The sequence below is a fragment of the Mercenaria mercenaria genome, chromosome 5 (genome assembly GCF_021730395.1).
Source record: "Mercenaria mercenaria strain notata chromosome 5, MADL_Memer_1, whole genome shotgun sequence".
In the NCBI taxonomy this organism is placed as follows: domain Eukaryota; kingdom Metazoa; phylum Mollusca; class Bivalvia; order Venerida; family Veneridae; genus Mercenaria; species Mercenaria mercenaria.
Window position 1 is genome coordinate 23113673 of NC_069365.1, and position 16497 is coordinate 23130169.

Below are 16497 nucleotides of genomic sequence, written 5' to 3' on the forward strand. Positions count from 1 at the left end.
TTTCCTTATACAAAAGCTTAATATTTTGTGTTGAATGTACTTTCACAAAGACCTCTGTTTTCCTATTACATTCATAGTACCACATCCTTATCCACAAAATACTGAATATTACAGGTGTCCATCAGATTATATCAGTTTAGGAATATGTTTTTTATTTTCCCACCATCGATTTCTTGAATATGCACCCCTTCCGCATTTCTGTATGAACTGTGAATGTAGCAATATGCGTCCCCTTAAGTGTCATACAAATTCACTAGCGTATATTCTTTCACCAATCGACTAAATGCCTAGATAAAGACATGAAAGTGACTGATAGCTAAACACCAGCCTTTGTGGAACAGCATTTGTGAACTGTTCTTGTATAAATACTTATTACGAAACATGACTGATTTTACACCCAATATAAAGGAATGAATATCAGATGTTTAGATAAAATGACGAAATTCAACTTTTCCTGGACATTTTATTTTTGAGTGTGAATTTTACGGTAGTCAGAAAACCACAGTCTCAATGTCCATTATCTCTATGAAAGAGAAATTACTTTTACACTCTTTTGTAATGTTTCGCCGAAAACACTCTTGGTAAGTTACAAAACTAGAACTGGGGCAAAGTGAGAGTAACTGAACATAACCCATTAGGTAGGTGTGCATGCACGCATACTTCTTTCTAATATATTTGAAACACATTGTCGGCCAGTTAAAGGCGCAGATGTTATCAAAATAATAGCTGAAAACTAGACTAATTTATTCAGTCATTTTAAACTTTTGTTAGTTCTGTTTTGTTTAAAATTTAATGAGACTTGAATGATATATAAAAATGAACTTAAACTTGTGCACACTAGAAAACGGTTTTGAATCACGAGTGTCACGTACTTGATTTATATTTTCATACTTTTGAATAAACTCAGATAAGATGTAAAGCGATCGCGCAATATCATATAATGTTTTTTTTTCCCGGTCGGTATTGATCTAAGCTTTAGTTCTTGTTTATATCTGGGGTGAAGGTCATCTAACAGCTGATTAAAACTCTACATTATGATTGGTGGATGAAAAATTCCACAGCTTTCCGAATGTTATAGATAGTATTCTCTTAAGAGGTGCAGGTGCTCTAAACTGTATTGTAAGACAGTGTAATCCGTTGCAGTAGCTTGTAAAACGTCACAAACTGCCACCCTGAAATGTAGTGATCTCCCATTTATAAACGAGTTACTTTTCGGCCCTTTCTTTTTAGTCTTATTTTTTTATGAGTAATATAATTATGATGTAAAATATGTTTTCTGTAAAATATGTTCTACATTAAAAACATGAAAATGTTATTTTTAAAACTACATTTTGTTTTGTTTTATAAATACCCGTTCGTATGAAAAAGTGTAAAGTGCATGCATGTTTCGTAGCTTAAAGTGTGCATTGACTAATGCGGCCGTGTATCTTTTTTAAAGATACTTCTTGTTTTCATGCAAATCATGTATACTTAGTAATTACTATCACGGAAATAAAAAAGAATACAATTATTATTCTGTGGCACATCTTTAAATTCATTGTTTAAATTTTGATTTTATTAGAAACAGGCCAGGAACCCTCAAGTATCAGTAAAATGCGGCCGTGTATCTTTTCTAAGGATACTCCCTGTTTGTTGTACTTTTACACTCAATGTAAATGTATCTGCAAAACGTTTCAATGCATTCTTGCTAAAACTTTCTGTATGGATTGAGATTTCACGAAAGGAATTCTAGTGTCTTTTCTAGTGTTACAATGAATATGTTATTATAGTTGTTTAAGCGTGTCTTATGTAGGCCCTCCACCAGATCTGGGAAAGACAGGGTTGCGTTTCGTCCATCAGCTCGTCTAAATTTTGTCATGGATTGATTTAATATTTGGCACAAACATTTAACAGTTAAGACCCGCACATCCAGCTTGAAGGTAACCGACACATTAAGGTAGTTCTGCACGTTAGGATAAAAAAATCTACAATGTAAAATTTGAAATCTTGATTTTCCAAAACTTCAGGATATACTTAGAAAATTCGGCAAATAAAAATAGGATCTTTTGCTCGAGCCTTTGCTAAACTGATATGAAAAATTTGGACCTCACACAAGTTTTCATAATAGAAGTCTATGTGGAAATCACAATTTTGCTAACATTTCAGCGAATAAATCTTTTGCTACAATGTAAATTTTAATTAAACTTTAAACAGTCGTATACAAACATATGGCCTATAATATGGTGACATGAAATTTAGATGTCCGTGTGCTTGCTTTTAAGATATTTACCCATGCTATTAAAGAGATCCGCGCATTTCAAGCTGATTTTAAGACATTTTGTTTGGAATTAATTTAACATATTTAATGTTTCAATATCATATTATAACCTCAGGAAGATAGTCAGCTAGTAACGTTGCTGTTGTAATACATTTACACATGGTTGCTATTAATTATGTCTCCCACCACACAGCGGTGTGGGAGACATATTGATTTACTATTGTCTGTGTGTCTGTCTGTGCATCTGTGTGTGGCTCTGTCACAAAGCTTGTCCGCACTCTAAGTCGAACATTTCTCATCCGATCTTCACGAAACTTGAACAAAATGTGTTTGCCAATAAGTGATCGGCCAAATTCGATAACTAGCCAAATCAGCCCAGGCACTTGAATTACCAAAAAAAAAAAAAAAAAAAAAAAAAAAAATGCGCTCAGATTTCTTGCGCATTTTTGACCTCAAAAGGACGTCTATACTACTTTTAAATGTAGTGTAGGGGTCCTTTGAGGTCAAAAAAAGCGTATGCGCATGTGCTCTAAGTAAACAGTATATATAGAGGATATTTGTTTGTTTCAGTGAAATATCAATTTTATTTCACAAGTGAGCATCAAAAACTGATATTTTCACGAGTGGCGTAGCCACGAGTGAAAATGACTTTTTTTGGTGCTCACGAGTGAAATAAATTGATATTTCACTGACACAAACAAATTTTCTTTTTATTTCATGTGTAAAACTCCACTTTTGTTGCGTAATTTATAAAATGTCGAAAATCGCGGGAAAGGTCAACACAAAGCATAACACAAATGACGTCATTTTAACAACGTCATCGTCATTATGGTCCCCGGTATTCATAACGCTCGGTATACAATTTGACGTCAAATGCGACGGAGAACCGGAACTAGTTCGGCAAAAACAGTGAAAAATAAAAATGATAATCTACTGTTTCAAAACTGTGGATTATCACTTTTATTTCACTGAGAAAACTCTATAATTCACTGGAAAGCATAAAATAAAAAGACTGTCTTACTATTTAGATGATTAGGCAGTTGTGGGAGACATGCGCTTTCTCAAAAGCATCTCTAGTTCATAAAATGATTTTCATTTCCGTACGCCGAATCCAGGCTTTATTATACGTTATCCGGATAAATGACGTTATGCCATCAATGCCGGTTTATTAGTGTAGGAGTTCTCTGAATACACCTCAAACAAATTGCAACAGAAAATATTATTATTGCAGAAGATAAAGTAAGGAATAATATAAAACATATAAAAAGTCTAGAAAAATCTAAGTTGCAGAAACAGTAAAAAAACGGGTTTGTATTACGATATTTTCGAAATTTTTGGAAAGACGGGAACGGCTTGCCATATGTGATAAAGCGTCTCCAAAACACAGACGAGCGTCTGCAAAAACGACGACAACAACAACATCAAATGTAAACAAACTACCTTTAGGCAGAAAAACTAGCTCAACAATGGTAAGTGGTCTTTTAAATACCCGAAAACTCAATGTACTAATGTAAAATTACCAAAATATTTATCGTTCCTCGTTATTTATGTACAAATTTGCTGATAAATAAGTTCTATCTGGTTTTTTGTGTGTTGAACGTCAAATAGGAATTTCCGCCAGCATCATTTAAAATATCATCGGTAAACGATCAAATTTGTGTTTTTAAGTCTTCCGGTGAACAATTTGCTTATCTAAACATAAAAAAATACGATTTATAGTGGGATTTATATCTCCCCATTTTTGTGTTTTTTAAAACTATGGAACGCCGGAACCGTATTGAGTCAAAATGCCTCTGATGCATTTTTGAAACATTACAATAACAAAATGCACTTAAAGTAACTTTTTATTGAAATAATAATTATTATTATTTGTTGTTTTTTTATTTCAGGGTTAGACTAAGGACCTTTCAGCTCATTCTGTTGTGTAATATACGCAGTTTTCAAAACTATGCAGGTAAGATGGCGGCATCTTGTGAAAATTATGCTTGCTGTTGTGACTGATTGTTTTTCGTATATGAGATATCACTGATGTTTATAACGTTAACAACAAACGATGTACTTCTAAATTTGTAAGGAAAACGTCTCAAATAAAAATAAAGAACTGTAAATCAGCGTTTTCACTTAGAAAAATAGACATCTATTTTCTTTGTTGACTGGCCGACTGTGCAAAATAGTTATGTATAGTAGCTGTATATTAAGTTTATTATATCCACCACAAAAATATAATCATCTTGAATTCCAGGCTTGAAGCACGAGTGCGTTGCCAATATATCAACTCCGCCACTCCTGATCTGGTTGAATCTTTAGAGAATACTATTAGTTTCAGGTATAAAGATATTTATGAGTTGAGATATATAAAACTGAGGACCTATAAGCAAAAAAAATTTAGTTGAAAGTAATTTACTTTATTTAATGATTTCTTATCAAACTAACAAATGAGCAAATAATAATAATAATAATTAGGAAAGTAGCTTCTAATAAAATGTTGAATAACTCTTTCATTATCACTTAAGAAACAATTGATTCGAAACATAATACTGCTCTATATATAACCTCATCTGTCTAAACATTTTGATTTTTCTCTTTTCAGATACATGTTGTAAATAGAAGAGTAGAAAGCAAAATGGCGTGACTGATTATTCCCGATTTGAATGAAAGAAGGTAATGCTATACAAGACGTTCATATATTCTATACATAACTATGTATCATTGTGTATACATGTAATTATTTTGATCTAATTCCATACCTCATGTTTTTATTTCGATGTTAATGAGATGTGGAACCAAAATTTGTATTATAAATAAAATAAATGATTATTAAATCGAACTTGATTACATTAATCCAACACTTTTGTTATTTTATTGTTAAAATACAATAATTTATCACAATATTAAAATGGTGGGACTGTCCAAACATTAAGTTAAATGCATTATTTATTTCTAGATGGACTCCTGCAAGATTTGCCATCAACAGATCGAAGGCCAAGCAAAGGCGGTAAAGCTAAGTCAAAAGGGCTGTGATGGTATAAATGATGCTTGTGATAAACGAAATGACAGTTTACATGTTAAACCTGGTGACTATGTTCATGTTGAGTGCAGAAAACATTATTGTAATCCAAATTGTATAAAACGTGACACTAGGGAATGCAAAGTAATTAATGATTCACCATTGTCACCTCTGAGATCGAAAAATGTTAAATTTTCATACAAAGAACATTGCCTGTATTGTGGGCAACCTGTTGCTGATGTTAAGGGAACAAAACGAAAGCGGGGTGATGTATGGCCAATAACGACATTAGAGCCTACAATTCTGAATGTATGTTTAAAAAGAAATGATAGTTGGTCAGACACGGTTAAGGCCAGGATAGAACAGGTCAGTGATTTGCCTGCAGCCGATGCAGTGTACCATCAAATATGTTCTTCTAATTTTAGAACTGGTAAAAATATACCAGAGGAATTTCAGATACAGCCACCCAGCTCGAATAGGCGTAAACCTGGTCGACCAGAAGATGAACAAGCGCACAGCGCATTTTTGGAGGTCATGCAATACCTGAAAGAAAATGACGATGAACAAGTGACAATAAAACAATTACAAGATAAAATGGTGGAATTGTGTGGCGATAAAGCATATAGCATTACTTATCTGAAGCAAAAATTAATTCAACACTTTGGTGAAGCTGCTATAATCACTGAGATAAATGGAAAAGCAAATGTTGTAACTCTCAGACGAACTGCGTCATCAATTTTGCATGATTTCTACCGTCATGAAAAATCTGGAAATACAGAAAGTGAAAAACTGAAACTTATAAAAACTGCCGCAAAATTGATAAAAACTGCCGCAAAATTGATAAAGAGTGACATAAAATCAAAAGAAGTCGATAAAACTTTATATCCCGATTCACTAAGTATAGAAGCACGTGAAGCAAATAAAGAGTTTTTACCTGACAGCCTTTATCTACTGTTACGTGTGTTATTCAATGAAAAAGATGCAGATGAAAAAATAAGCGCTATAGGTCATGCAATAATGCAAGGAACGCGACCAAGAGCAATAATTGCCCCCTTACAATTTGGGCTCGCAGTGTCGGCACATCATCTTACAGGTTCATAGTATATTGTAGAGCTCTTGAACAGTATTGGCTTTTGTATTTCATATACAGAAGTCGAACTGTTTGAGAAAAATGCTGCTATATCTGGCAATGGTGATATAGAACAGGATAGCGATTCAGATAGTCCGTTTATACAGTACGTTGCTGACAACGTGGATCATAATTTGTGTACCATAGACGGGCATGGAACATTTCACGGCATGGGGATGATTGCTTGCGTCACCCCAGGGAAGTTTGGTAATAAACCAGTAAAGCGCCAGGTTGTGTCCTCAGACGAACTTTTGGCAGCAGGAAAAGTAGAAATTTCCTACTACCGACCATCACCAGCAGACGAACGCACGCCGTTACAATTAGAAGAATTGGTTAAATGGACCCCATCAGACTGCACTGCCAGATTAACTCTGCTTGCGCAGATCACATGGCCCTTACGATGTCAAGGACCTGAATGGTCCGGATTTATGCAAATGGTGAGACAAGGTGAATATCCTGGGAAATCTTCGGTTGTATTTTTGCCAATGATAGATATGTCACCAGGGGATATGTCGTGTATTTACACAACGTTACAGTACATTGGGCATCATGCCAAGCGATACAATCAAACGGCCATTGTAACATTTGATCAGCCATTGTACTGGAAAGCTATGACTGTGGTAGCAAATGAAAACACTAATAGCCCTCTTAAAGCAATTTTGGTACGACTTGGTGGTTTTCATTGTATCATGAGCTTCTTAGGATGCATTGGTCAGTTGATGTCAGGCTCTGGATTAAGTGAACTGTTGGAAACAATATATGCATCCAATACTATCCCACACATGATGAGCGGAAAAGCAGTTTCAAGAGCGGTGAGAGCTCACTTTCTAGCAAGCAATGCATTGAATGTTCTGCTAATGCGGCAATATTTTGGAACTCAGTATGACGCAGTGACAACACACGACGAGACAGAAAAGAACCATGAAGAAATACTGACCCATGAAGACAGCAACATGCAACAGGGAAGAAATGATGACCCATAAAGACCAAGAGATGACGTCTGAAGAAATTATGACACACGAAGACACGAAGAATTCTAAAGAAATGATGAAACAAGAAGTCACCGAAATGTCTGAAGAAATGATGAAAATTGAAAGCACAGAAAGGTCTGAAGAAGTGATGACACATGAATACACGGAAAAATGTGAAGAAGTAATGACACATAAAGACACAAAGAAGTCTGAAGGAATGGTGACACACAAAGGAAGCTACATGCATCATGAAGAAATGATAACACATGAAGACACTGATAGACAGTTTGATAGGATGGATGTCAGTTTGACAGATGCTTCTACAGTAGGAAACATAAACATGTCAAATACACATTCAATACAGTCAGATTTGAACAACAATATGATGGAAAATAACGCGGCTCCAGTTCATCTTAATATGAAAAACCTAGTAAGATATTACGAGCAACTTGTATCTGGAAATACCAGTGTAGACACTGTCTATCAGAATGAGCATCTGGATTACGTAGAAAGAGAGTACATGCAGATTAGACAAGACATTAAGAAATACCCAACCGCTGCTTTATGGATTCAATATTTAGAAATGACTGATATACTGCAAAAATTCATTGCGGCTGAAAGAACTGGATTCTGGGAACTTGGTTTGCAGGCTATGCAGGAAATGTTACCCTATTTTGCTGCGGCCGGACATAATCTGTACTTGAAGTCTGTCTATTTATACCTACAGACAATGCAGAACCTTCATGAAAGTCATCCAGATGTACACAAGGCTTTCCTTCAAGGTTATAATGTTGTGAGACGCAGTTATAGGTATTGGGCAGGACTTTCTGCAGACTTAGTGATCGAGCAGGTCCTCATGAGGTCGGTAAAGAGTGCAGGAGGGATGACACGAGGTAAAGGCATGAGTGAGCAGCAACGCACCCAGTGGCTGCTCTCAAGGCCTGCCTGCATTGCTATAAACAACGCAATGCAGGCGTTTTGTGGGAAGGAATTCCATACAAGTGAGCAGCATAAAGATAGTGGAAAGTCGCGAATTATTAGAGATCGAAAAGATACGCAGACTTTAATGTCACACTTGGAGGAACGAAATCCTTTTAGAGAAGATACCCTTCTCTTCAATATTGAAACAGGTGTTACATCGCATTCCAGCGTGAATGCACACAAAGCAGTACAAATAGGTACAGAAGTTGTATCAGCAATGGTTGGACAAAACGTTTTCGACGTAAGCTTCGGAAGAAATCAAAAAGCAGTCACTCTAGATGCAGCACAACAAATCAAGATTAACGACGAGCCACTAAAGGTTGATCCACAACTGCTGTTCCAACGGTTGACGATAGCAGCACAGAGATTTAGTGATGATCTTCCAGATGTATTTACCTATGAATTATGTGGTTTGCCTTCCTCATTATTTGCTCCCGATGGACTTATAAGAGAGTCACAGAAATGGTTACTTGCTGAGGCAATATGGGAAGTTGGAGATTGCAGTCATAATGGAAACCTTGATGATGAAAGTGTCAGGTTCGTACTGGATGGAGGCTCCTTGTTACATAAAGTACCTTGGAAGGCTGGAATGATGTTTTCCGAAATTTGTGAATCTTATATTCGATACATATCCAACCGATATCCAAATGCAGTTATTGTATTTGATGGATATACTTCCGGCCCATCTACGAAAGATACTGCACACTTGAGACGAACCCGCGGTGTCACAGGACCGAAGGTGTATATAACAAAATCAACACCATTAGCATCTAAGAAGGAAATATTCTTGTCAAATGTAGAAAACAAGCAAAATTTCATATTTTTGCTTGCCCTAGAACTTGAGGAGAATGGATATGATGTAGTTCATGCGAAAGGGGATGCTGATGTATTGATAGTGAAAACTGCTCTAGATTTAGCCGAAACAAATGTTGTTGTCATCATAGGCGAGGATACAGATATATTGGTGATTGTGGTGTACCACATACGTTCACGTCACAAATTGGTCGTTTTTAAGCCTGTAGCCAGACAAAACGCCTCAAAGGTTGTCCGGATATGGGACATTTAAAAGACCAAACAAATACTTGGCGAACAGATAAGTGGGACATTACCAGTTCTTCATGCACTATCGGGTTGTGATACGACATCTCATATGATCGGGATCAGCAAAGGGGCAACACTGAAGGCATTTCGCTCAAACGAAGAAATACGTATTCTGGCAGATGCTTTTCTCAAAGAAACAGACAAAGATGCAATTATCGACATTGGTGAGCGGATACTAGTGTCATTATATGGCGGGTTGTCCATTGAGAACCTGAATTTATTGCGCATCAGGAAATTTTCCCAAAAAGTAATGTCTAGCACAAGCTACGTTCAAGTTAGCACATTGCCACCAACAGCAGATGCCGCAAAGTATCACACTTTAAGAGCGTATTTCCAAGTAAAGGAATGGATATATGCAGACAGCGACTCAAATCTGTCGCCAGTGGAGTGGGGATTTGAACTGAAAGGAAACAAGATGATGCCAATTAAAACAGACCGATCCCCCGCACCGGAAAAGCTCTTGAAAATGGTTAAATGTAAATGTAAACAACAGTGCGACACAAAAAGATGTACATGTAGGAAAAATGGACTAGAATGTTCTTCCGGATGCTCCGAGTGTCGTGGCATTAGCTGCACCAATGTAGCCAAGTTCAACGACACAGACGCTGACCTGGAATAAAACCGTGACCATTATGAGTCAATTAAAATGTAACAAAACATATAAAATTTAGTTACTGATAGAAGGTGGTGTCTATAGTGTATTCATAAAAATATAAGTACGGGACAAGGGACTAGTAAAACATAAAATATGAACTGTTTAAATTTATCAATTATTTACTGATTTTCGTTCAGAAACTTTATGAATTATTATGTTTGTGTCGAGTGTTTCACATATGTTTCCATTGGACCTTTAAAAGATCAACGTATATGGTTCAAGGTCATTGTGTGATGTTACCAAGGTATCAGTTTACATTTCAAAAAATATTTCTATGTATTTTCTTGAAGCATTGTACAACTATTGTAAACTTTTGTTAAACATTGCAATTGTTACTTTAGAAAAATGTTCCTTATTATGCTATGAAATTACCCCACCTCATTTTGATTTAAATGCAAACAGTCTCATATAATGATTACTTTATAGTAGGTTTTAAATAACAACTAGTAGGTAAATTGCACCAGTGTTTTGGACAGTATTATGTATTCCATCAAGTGTTATCAGTTAGTACAGTTACTTTTTCTACCAATTTGCCTTATGAAATTACCCCACCCACTCATATGTTTCAATTTGACCTTTAAAATGTGGACTTATATACATCAAGGTCATTGTGTAATCTAACATACTCATCAGTTAATATTTTACAAACTCTTTTAATGTAGTTTCTTTAAGGATGTGTACACCCATTGTTAACTATTTCAAAACAGTTTTTGTTAAAAAGTGCATTTTTTTTCTTTAGAAAAAATCCTTATTATGTATGAAATTACCCCACCCACTTTTGATTCAAATGCAAGCACATGCATAGACTGAATACTTTATATTGAGATAGAAATAAAATTAGATTATTGCACGTGTTTTGGACATTATTAAGTATTCCATCGAGTGTTGTCAGTTAATTTTTTTTGCTATTTTGCCATATAAAATCACTCCACCCATTCTTATATGTTTCTATTTGACCTTTAAAAGGTCAACTGGTATGTTAAAGGTCCTTGTGTAATGTAACCTATGTATCAGTAAACAATTTACAAACGTTTCATGTATTTGTATTAAGGATGTGTACAAGTAATATTAACTTATGTACAACAATTGTAGAACAGTGTACAGTGATAGAAAGGTGTCCTTATCATGTATGAAATTACCCCACCCAAATTAATATTTAAATGCCGCCACGTACATAAAATGATTAATTTACATTTATTTAAGAATAAAATTATAAGATGTAGGTAAATTACACCATTTTATGTATTTTGGACAGTATATTATGTATTTCGTCGAATGTTGTCAGTTACTTAATTTTCTTATGTCATGTTGCCATATGAAATTACCCCACCCACTTTTGATTTTATGTACAAAAGTTACATATAAAAATTTGTTTTCAAATTAAAATTGCTTTCCTATTAGTTCAAGCCATAAAAGTATAATATATAGATACATAATAAAGCATATTATCCGTACAATTGATTGTAAAATGAGATATATGTGTAATTTTGAGTTATCAAATTAGAAAAATAAAATCTTAAATAACCATCAATTTGACTTCGATTTTTATACTCTTCCGCAATCTAGATTTTTCTAGACTTTTGATATGTTAAGCAGGATGGTTTCAGGATTTAAAATCGCTTAAAACATTTTCTGTTGCAATTTGTTTGAGGTCAAGGGTGTATTTGAGCCAGAATGACCGGACTATATCAAACGTGTGCAGAACTTCCTTAATTAAGAGGTCAATAACGTCGGGTAATTTCACTTAGTATCTTTGCTTTGCATGGATGGAAACACAAACAGTTTGAATATAAAATGAAACGGTGTGTAGACTATGTAACGACTGTTATTTTCAATAGCATACTTAAAGTACATTGAGTGTAAGAATGTTTCCTTCTCTGACTGTCTATAACTTTTTATGCATGGACGAGTTTCAATGACAGCAGGACCCTCTAGCTCACAGAGCAATTAGAAGTCAAATATTTTAGGTATTTTCACCAGTTTATATGAAGAATATTCAAATAACTTGGTACAGTCTGTGTCTGATAACTTCGGAGTGACTATTTGGACGAGTCCAAGTCAGGGGGGTCATCGATACTTATCATTATCTAAGTGTACACTTTTATATTATAGGGGATGAAAATCCCCGAGACGGTAACGTCCGTATATAGATATTCGTCTTTGCTGTTTGCATATACTGAGGCAATTTTTTCGATGTTTTCCGGTTCCGGTTTATGTAAAATCCGCTGACTGGTTGTCTTTATGAACATCCGAGCACCCCGAATCAGTCATAGAAACTCGTAAACCGCGCTATAAACCGCGCTAACATGATTATTTTACTTCTTTTTCGTAATGAAAACTGTACATGCAACTGAAAAACACTTTTAAAACAGTAAGGAAGTGTAAAGACCGTCAAGTTTCTGCGTGGAGTGCAAACAAACAAAACAAAATTCTAAAAGCTAGTGCGAGAACGCTGAATGACGTCACCGGCATGGCTTCCGTAAATTTTGTAAAGTATGATATTCGCTGTAAGAGGTATGATGACACTAAATGTAAACTACAGTTTAGAGCAAAGTTTCACTTTCTTGAGCGTTGAATATTTCTTTCTAAGCGGATATATAAAAGATAAATCCCCAATGCTAGGCGGTGCCTTAATTCATATTACTACTAACTGGAACGCTTACTTTGAAGTAGAAGATTAGTACCGTCCGTAGAGCGTTAGCCTTACATGTGCAATTCTTTTTATTTCCATTTTCGCGTTGGTTCGAATCCCACTGTGATTTATACTTTTTTTGTATCTTTGTTTTTTATTAATGTTTTAAATACATTTTTTCAAAGACAATTGAAAATATTCAAAATGCAGTAATACAGCACTACGGTATACAATGACGAAATATGGAAAAATGATGTCGCTTGAAATTTGTAGTATGCATTTATCACCATTCTTATACTGAACAATGTTTTTCTTTGCAACAACAGACGTGGACGCCTCTGACATGTTGACTACACTAAATACTGGCAACATACCAGAGAGGAATTTAACCTGCACGAAATTTCCGAGTGTTTTCATGACTATGCATTCATAATACGATGTGTTTACACAGAGCTGATGGCTGGTCACTTTTAAACAGAAATTAAGTTAATATATTTCTAAATATATTAATATATTTCTAAATATATTAATATATTTCTAAATATATTAATATATTTCAGGAAAAATGAATGATTATGGTGGTTACCCTGAAAGAGAAAAAAAAACTTAAAAAAAAAAACAACACCTACCGTGATTCGAACTTACGACCCACATAATTCGACATTTCAAACATCAATGCTTAACCACTGAGCTACCGGGACTGACAGACGTGTTCCAATAAAATATACCTAATATTATTGCTTATGTAAGCTGCTTTACCTATTTTGTTAGTTTTATAAGTCCAGAAAACATAAACAAAGCTGACGTCACTCCGAAGTTATCAGTCACGGACTGTACAAACACTACATTTTGTATACCTTTATCGTGCTTATGATTTATGACAAATTACTAAATAAGTCATTGATTAAAGTTACAGCCTGAATAATTATGTAAAGGTTAGTTGTATGCATCACTGTCCATACTATCCATAGTAACGTTTTAATACTAGCAGTTTCCGCGTTCCTGCCTCGCAAATCATGTATAACTGGCTATCCTTGGAACACAAAAGAAAACACTTCTAATAGTCAGTTGTATTTGTCCTTTCTATTGCATGTATTTAATGCATCTACGCAATAATGTTATAGTTTCGTGGGGTTGATTTTCTATTTCAGAATAGTACATGGATTTTGTGTTTCGCCCTGTTGTGCATTTCTCAGCTGACAGTCGGAACAAGTGTAGCAACGAGTACAGAACCCACGGCTGGTCAAGATACCTGTAAAGTTTCTTTAAAAGAACACCAAGGAGATTCAGAGTAATAGATATACCTTCTTTCTTTTGTACTTCTTACTTTTGAACATTTTTATAATTATGATTTTGACGCGCGGACTAGTTGGAGAAGAAGCTTAATATACAAGCGATCCTGGTGCAGTACCCTAGCTATATGTGAAAAGATGTTTGGATGCGTTAACATACTCTGGCTAGAACAAGTACTGAACTCTTAGCTGGTTGGAAGACACTAGACAGCACATTAGAACTTTCCAACTTGAATTTGAACACCATACCTCTTGAGCAACAGTCAGTAGTACTATCAACAAAAACTAAACATAAAACTGCATATAGATGACTTTTATACCGAGGAAACCATACCAAACGGACTCCATTCCACAATACGTAAAGTCATATGCACCCTAACAACACATAATTTCCCGGGTTTTAGTAGCTACAAAATTACATTGCTGCTGTTGTGAGGCGAAATCACCAGAAATGTCTGTAAATACCGTGCAGTACTACGGAAGCCTATTAGGGCCATTTTGTATTAGTTGTTATGTAGTGGGTCCTAGGAATAAACTATTACATAATAACTGAAAAATGGCCCAAATACGCTTCCTTACATTACTAATAGTCTATGTCCTCTGTATGATACACAATTTTAATTCTAAAACTTTTAATTTTTACCACTTCGCTAAAATGAATCTACTGCCGGTATCTAAGAAGTTAGACGTATTTGGAAATTGCATTTGCCATGAAAATATAAAGTATAAAGAAACGTTAAACACTAAAGAAGCTGTGATTTTTAAGAGAGGCATTTATGGTGTGTAACAAACTTTAATGATATTTTTCACTTAAACTGTAAAATTAGCGCACCGGGAATTTATTTTGGGTATGACAAGTATGTGAACATGGATAAAATAGATATTTATTTAATGTCGGCAAAATAGCAAATAACTACGTCTAATAAAGAAACTCATGTAAGCTTTTGAACAGACTAAAATAACACATAAATTATTGTTATGTATCTATATGTTGAAATTTCGAAGGGGGTGGGGAGGGGGGGGGGGGGCGGGTTACAGGAAAACTGCTTAGACACTTGCAACGTGTTATATAAGAAAAGGTTATAAAAATAAACAAGTGCTGGTCTTACATCATTTTATTCGCAGTATCTCACCTTCTATACCAAAGAGTCACGTGGCTTTGTTACTCCTACTTGGGTTTGGCGGGTTCTCACTTGTTATTGCCGGTGGTTATAAGTCGATCAGGAAGTACATCTTTAAGGATGATCAACAACTCGACACAGTGTTTGACGCCGGAGGTCGCGTGAGCTTCAGTCTTACCGCGGTTACTGTGACGTCACAACTGTTATGGCCGGCCGACTTTCTGCAAAGTTCAACACTCACCAGCAAGGTAGGTAACACATTCAAACACGTTTGTATGCGCCTTTGCTCATGGCAGTATCGGCTTTCACATATATAGTCAGCCATTTCTAAACTGTTCACTATATGTTACTACATACATTTTAATCTTTTAACAGATGACATGGAAACAATAGATATATTGTTTTGTGAATCAGTATTTTATGTAATTAATATTAATGTTCCACTTTGCTTATTTTAAATTCTTATTGTTTTTCGTTTGTTTGTTATCTCTCCTATAAATGGGACACCCATCCCAATGATTTAAATAACGAAAAATAAAACAACAAAAATATTTATGAATTGCTCACACCCAGATAATGTATAATACATAAATATTGCAGTCCAGGTCAAAGCATTTACTGGAAAATCATCATAATAATTTATTTAACATTAAAAAGTAATTAGATCTACTAAACAAATAATGAAGACAGAATTAAAGAGTCTTTACTTCTTAGCACTCATAATTTGTGGTGACTGTGTAATAAGACTTTTTGATAGATTTAGTCGAGACGTTTGCATATCGCTGACACCTATATTTATTCTAATATTTCAACATAGCGTCAACCAGTAGCATTCGAAAAAGCGGCGATAACTTTCTTTTTTCTAAACGAAACATTTAAGTGTGAGCACTCATTTTCTTAGTTAGATCATTTCCAAACTTATTGTGGTAGTTTCGATTTAATATTTGATGAAAAATTGTTTTCGAAATATTTTGTACGTAGCATAAAAAAGAAACAACTGTGTTCGCACATGCAAGAACACCAGAAAAGGGTAATTTAATCCAAACGTATAATTATTATAAGCTCCTCGTCTGAAAATTTCTCGACTCAGTCTTTTAATCAATGCGAAAGTATCAATCTCTCAACGGGTGATATGAAAAAATAATATCACATGCGCAGAAAAACAAAATAACACTGTTGCACATGTGATATGAAATTATGGATCATATCATCGGCTCAGAAATTGAAAATAACGATTTTGCGTATGTGATATAAAATCACAGGGGAATATAATATATTATTCAAGTTAAACTAATGGGAAATTTGCATTGGACATATATGTGAGGTATAACAATAATTATGTATTTCTATA

The 16497-nt window shown here is 34.9% G+C and overlaps 1 protein-coding gene and 1 long non-coding RNA gene across 2 annotated transcripts in view; both read left to right on the forward strand.

The window, feature by feature from the left end:
- The window catches only part of LOC128556922 (uncharacterized), a 48084-nt gene that overhangs the window by 12456 nt on the left and 19131 nt on the right, over positions 1 to 16497 (forward strand). The window contains exons 2-3 of the mRNA XM_053542904.1: positions 13885 to 14024; positions 15151 to 15394. Coding sequence (XP_053398879.1) covers positions 13885 to 14024; positions 15151 to 15394 — 384 coding nt within the window. The remainder of the gene's footprint in view (positions 1 to 13884; positions 14025 to 15150; positions 15395 to 16497) is intronic.
- LOC123531771 (uncharacterized) lies at positions 3603 to 5456 on the forward strand. The gene is made up of 5 exons (XR_008370912.1): positions 3603 to 3726; positions 4147 to 4211; positions 4500 to 4583; positions 4848 to 4918; positions 5202 to 5456. It is a non-coding gene; the product is annotated as an uncharacterized LOC123531771 (long non-coding RNA).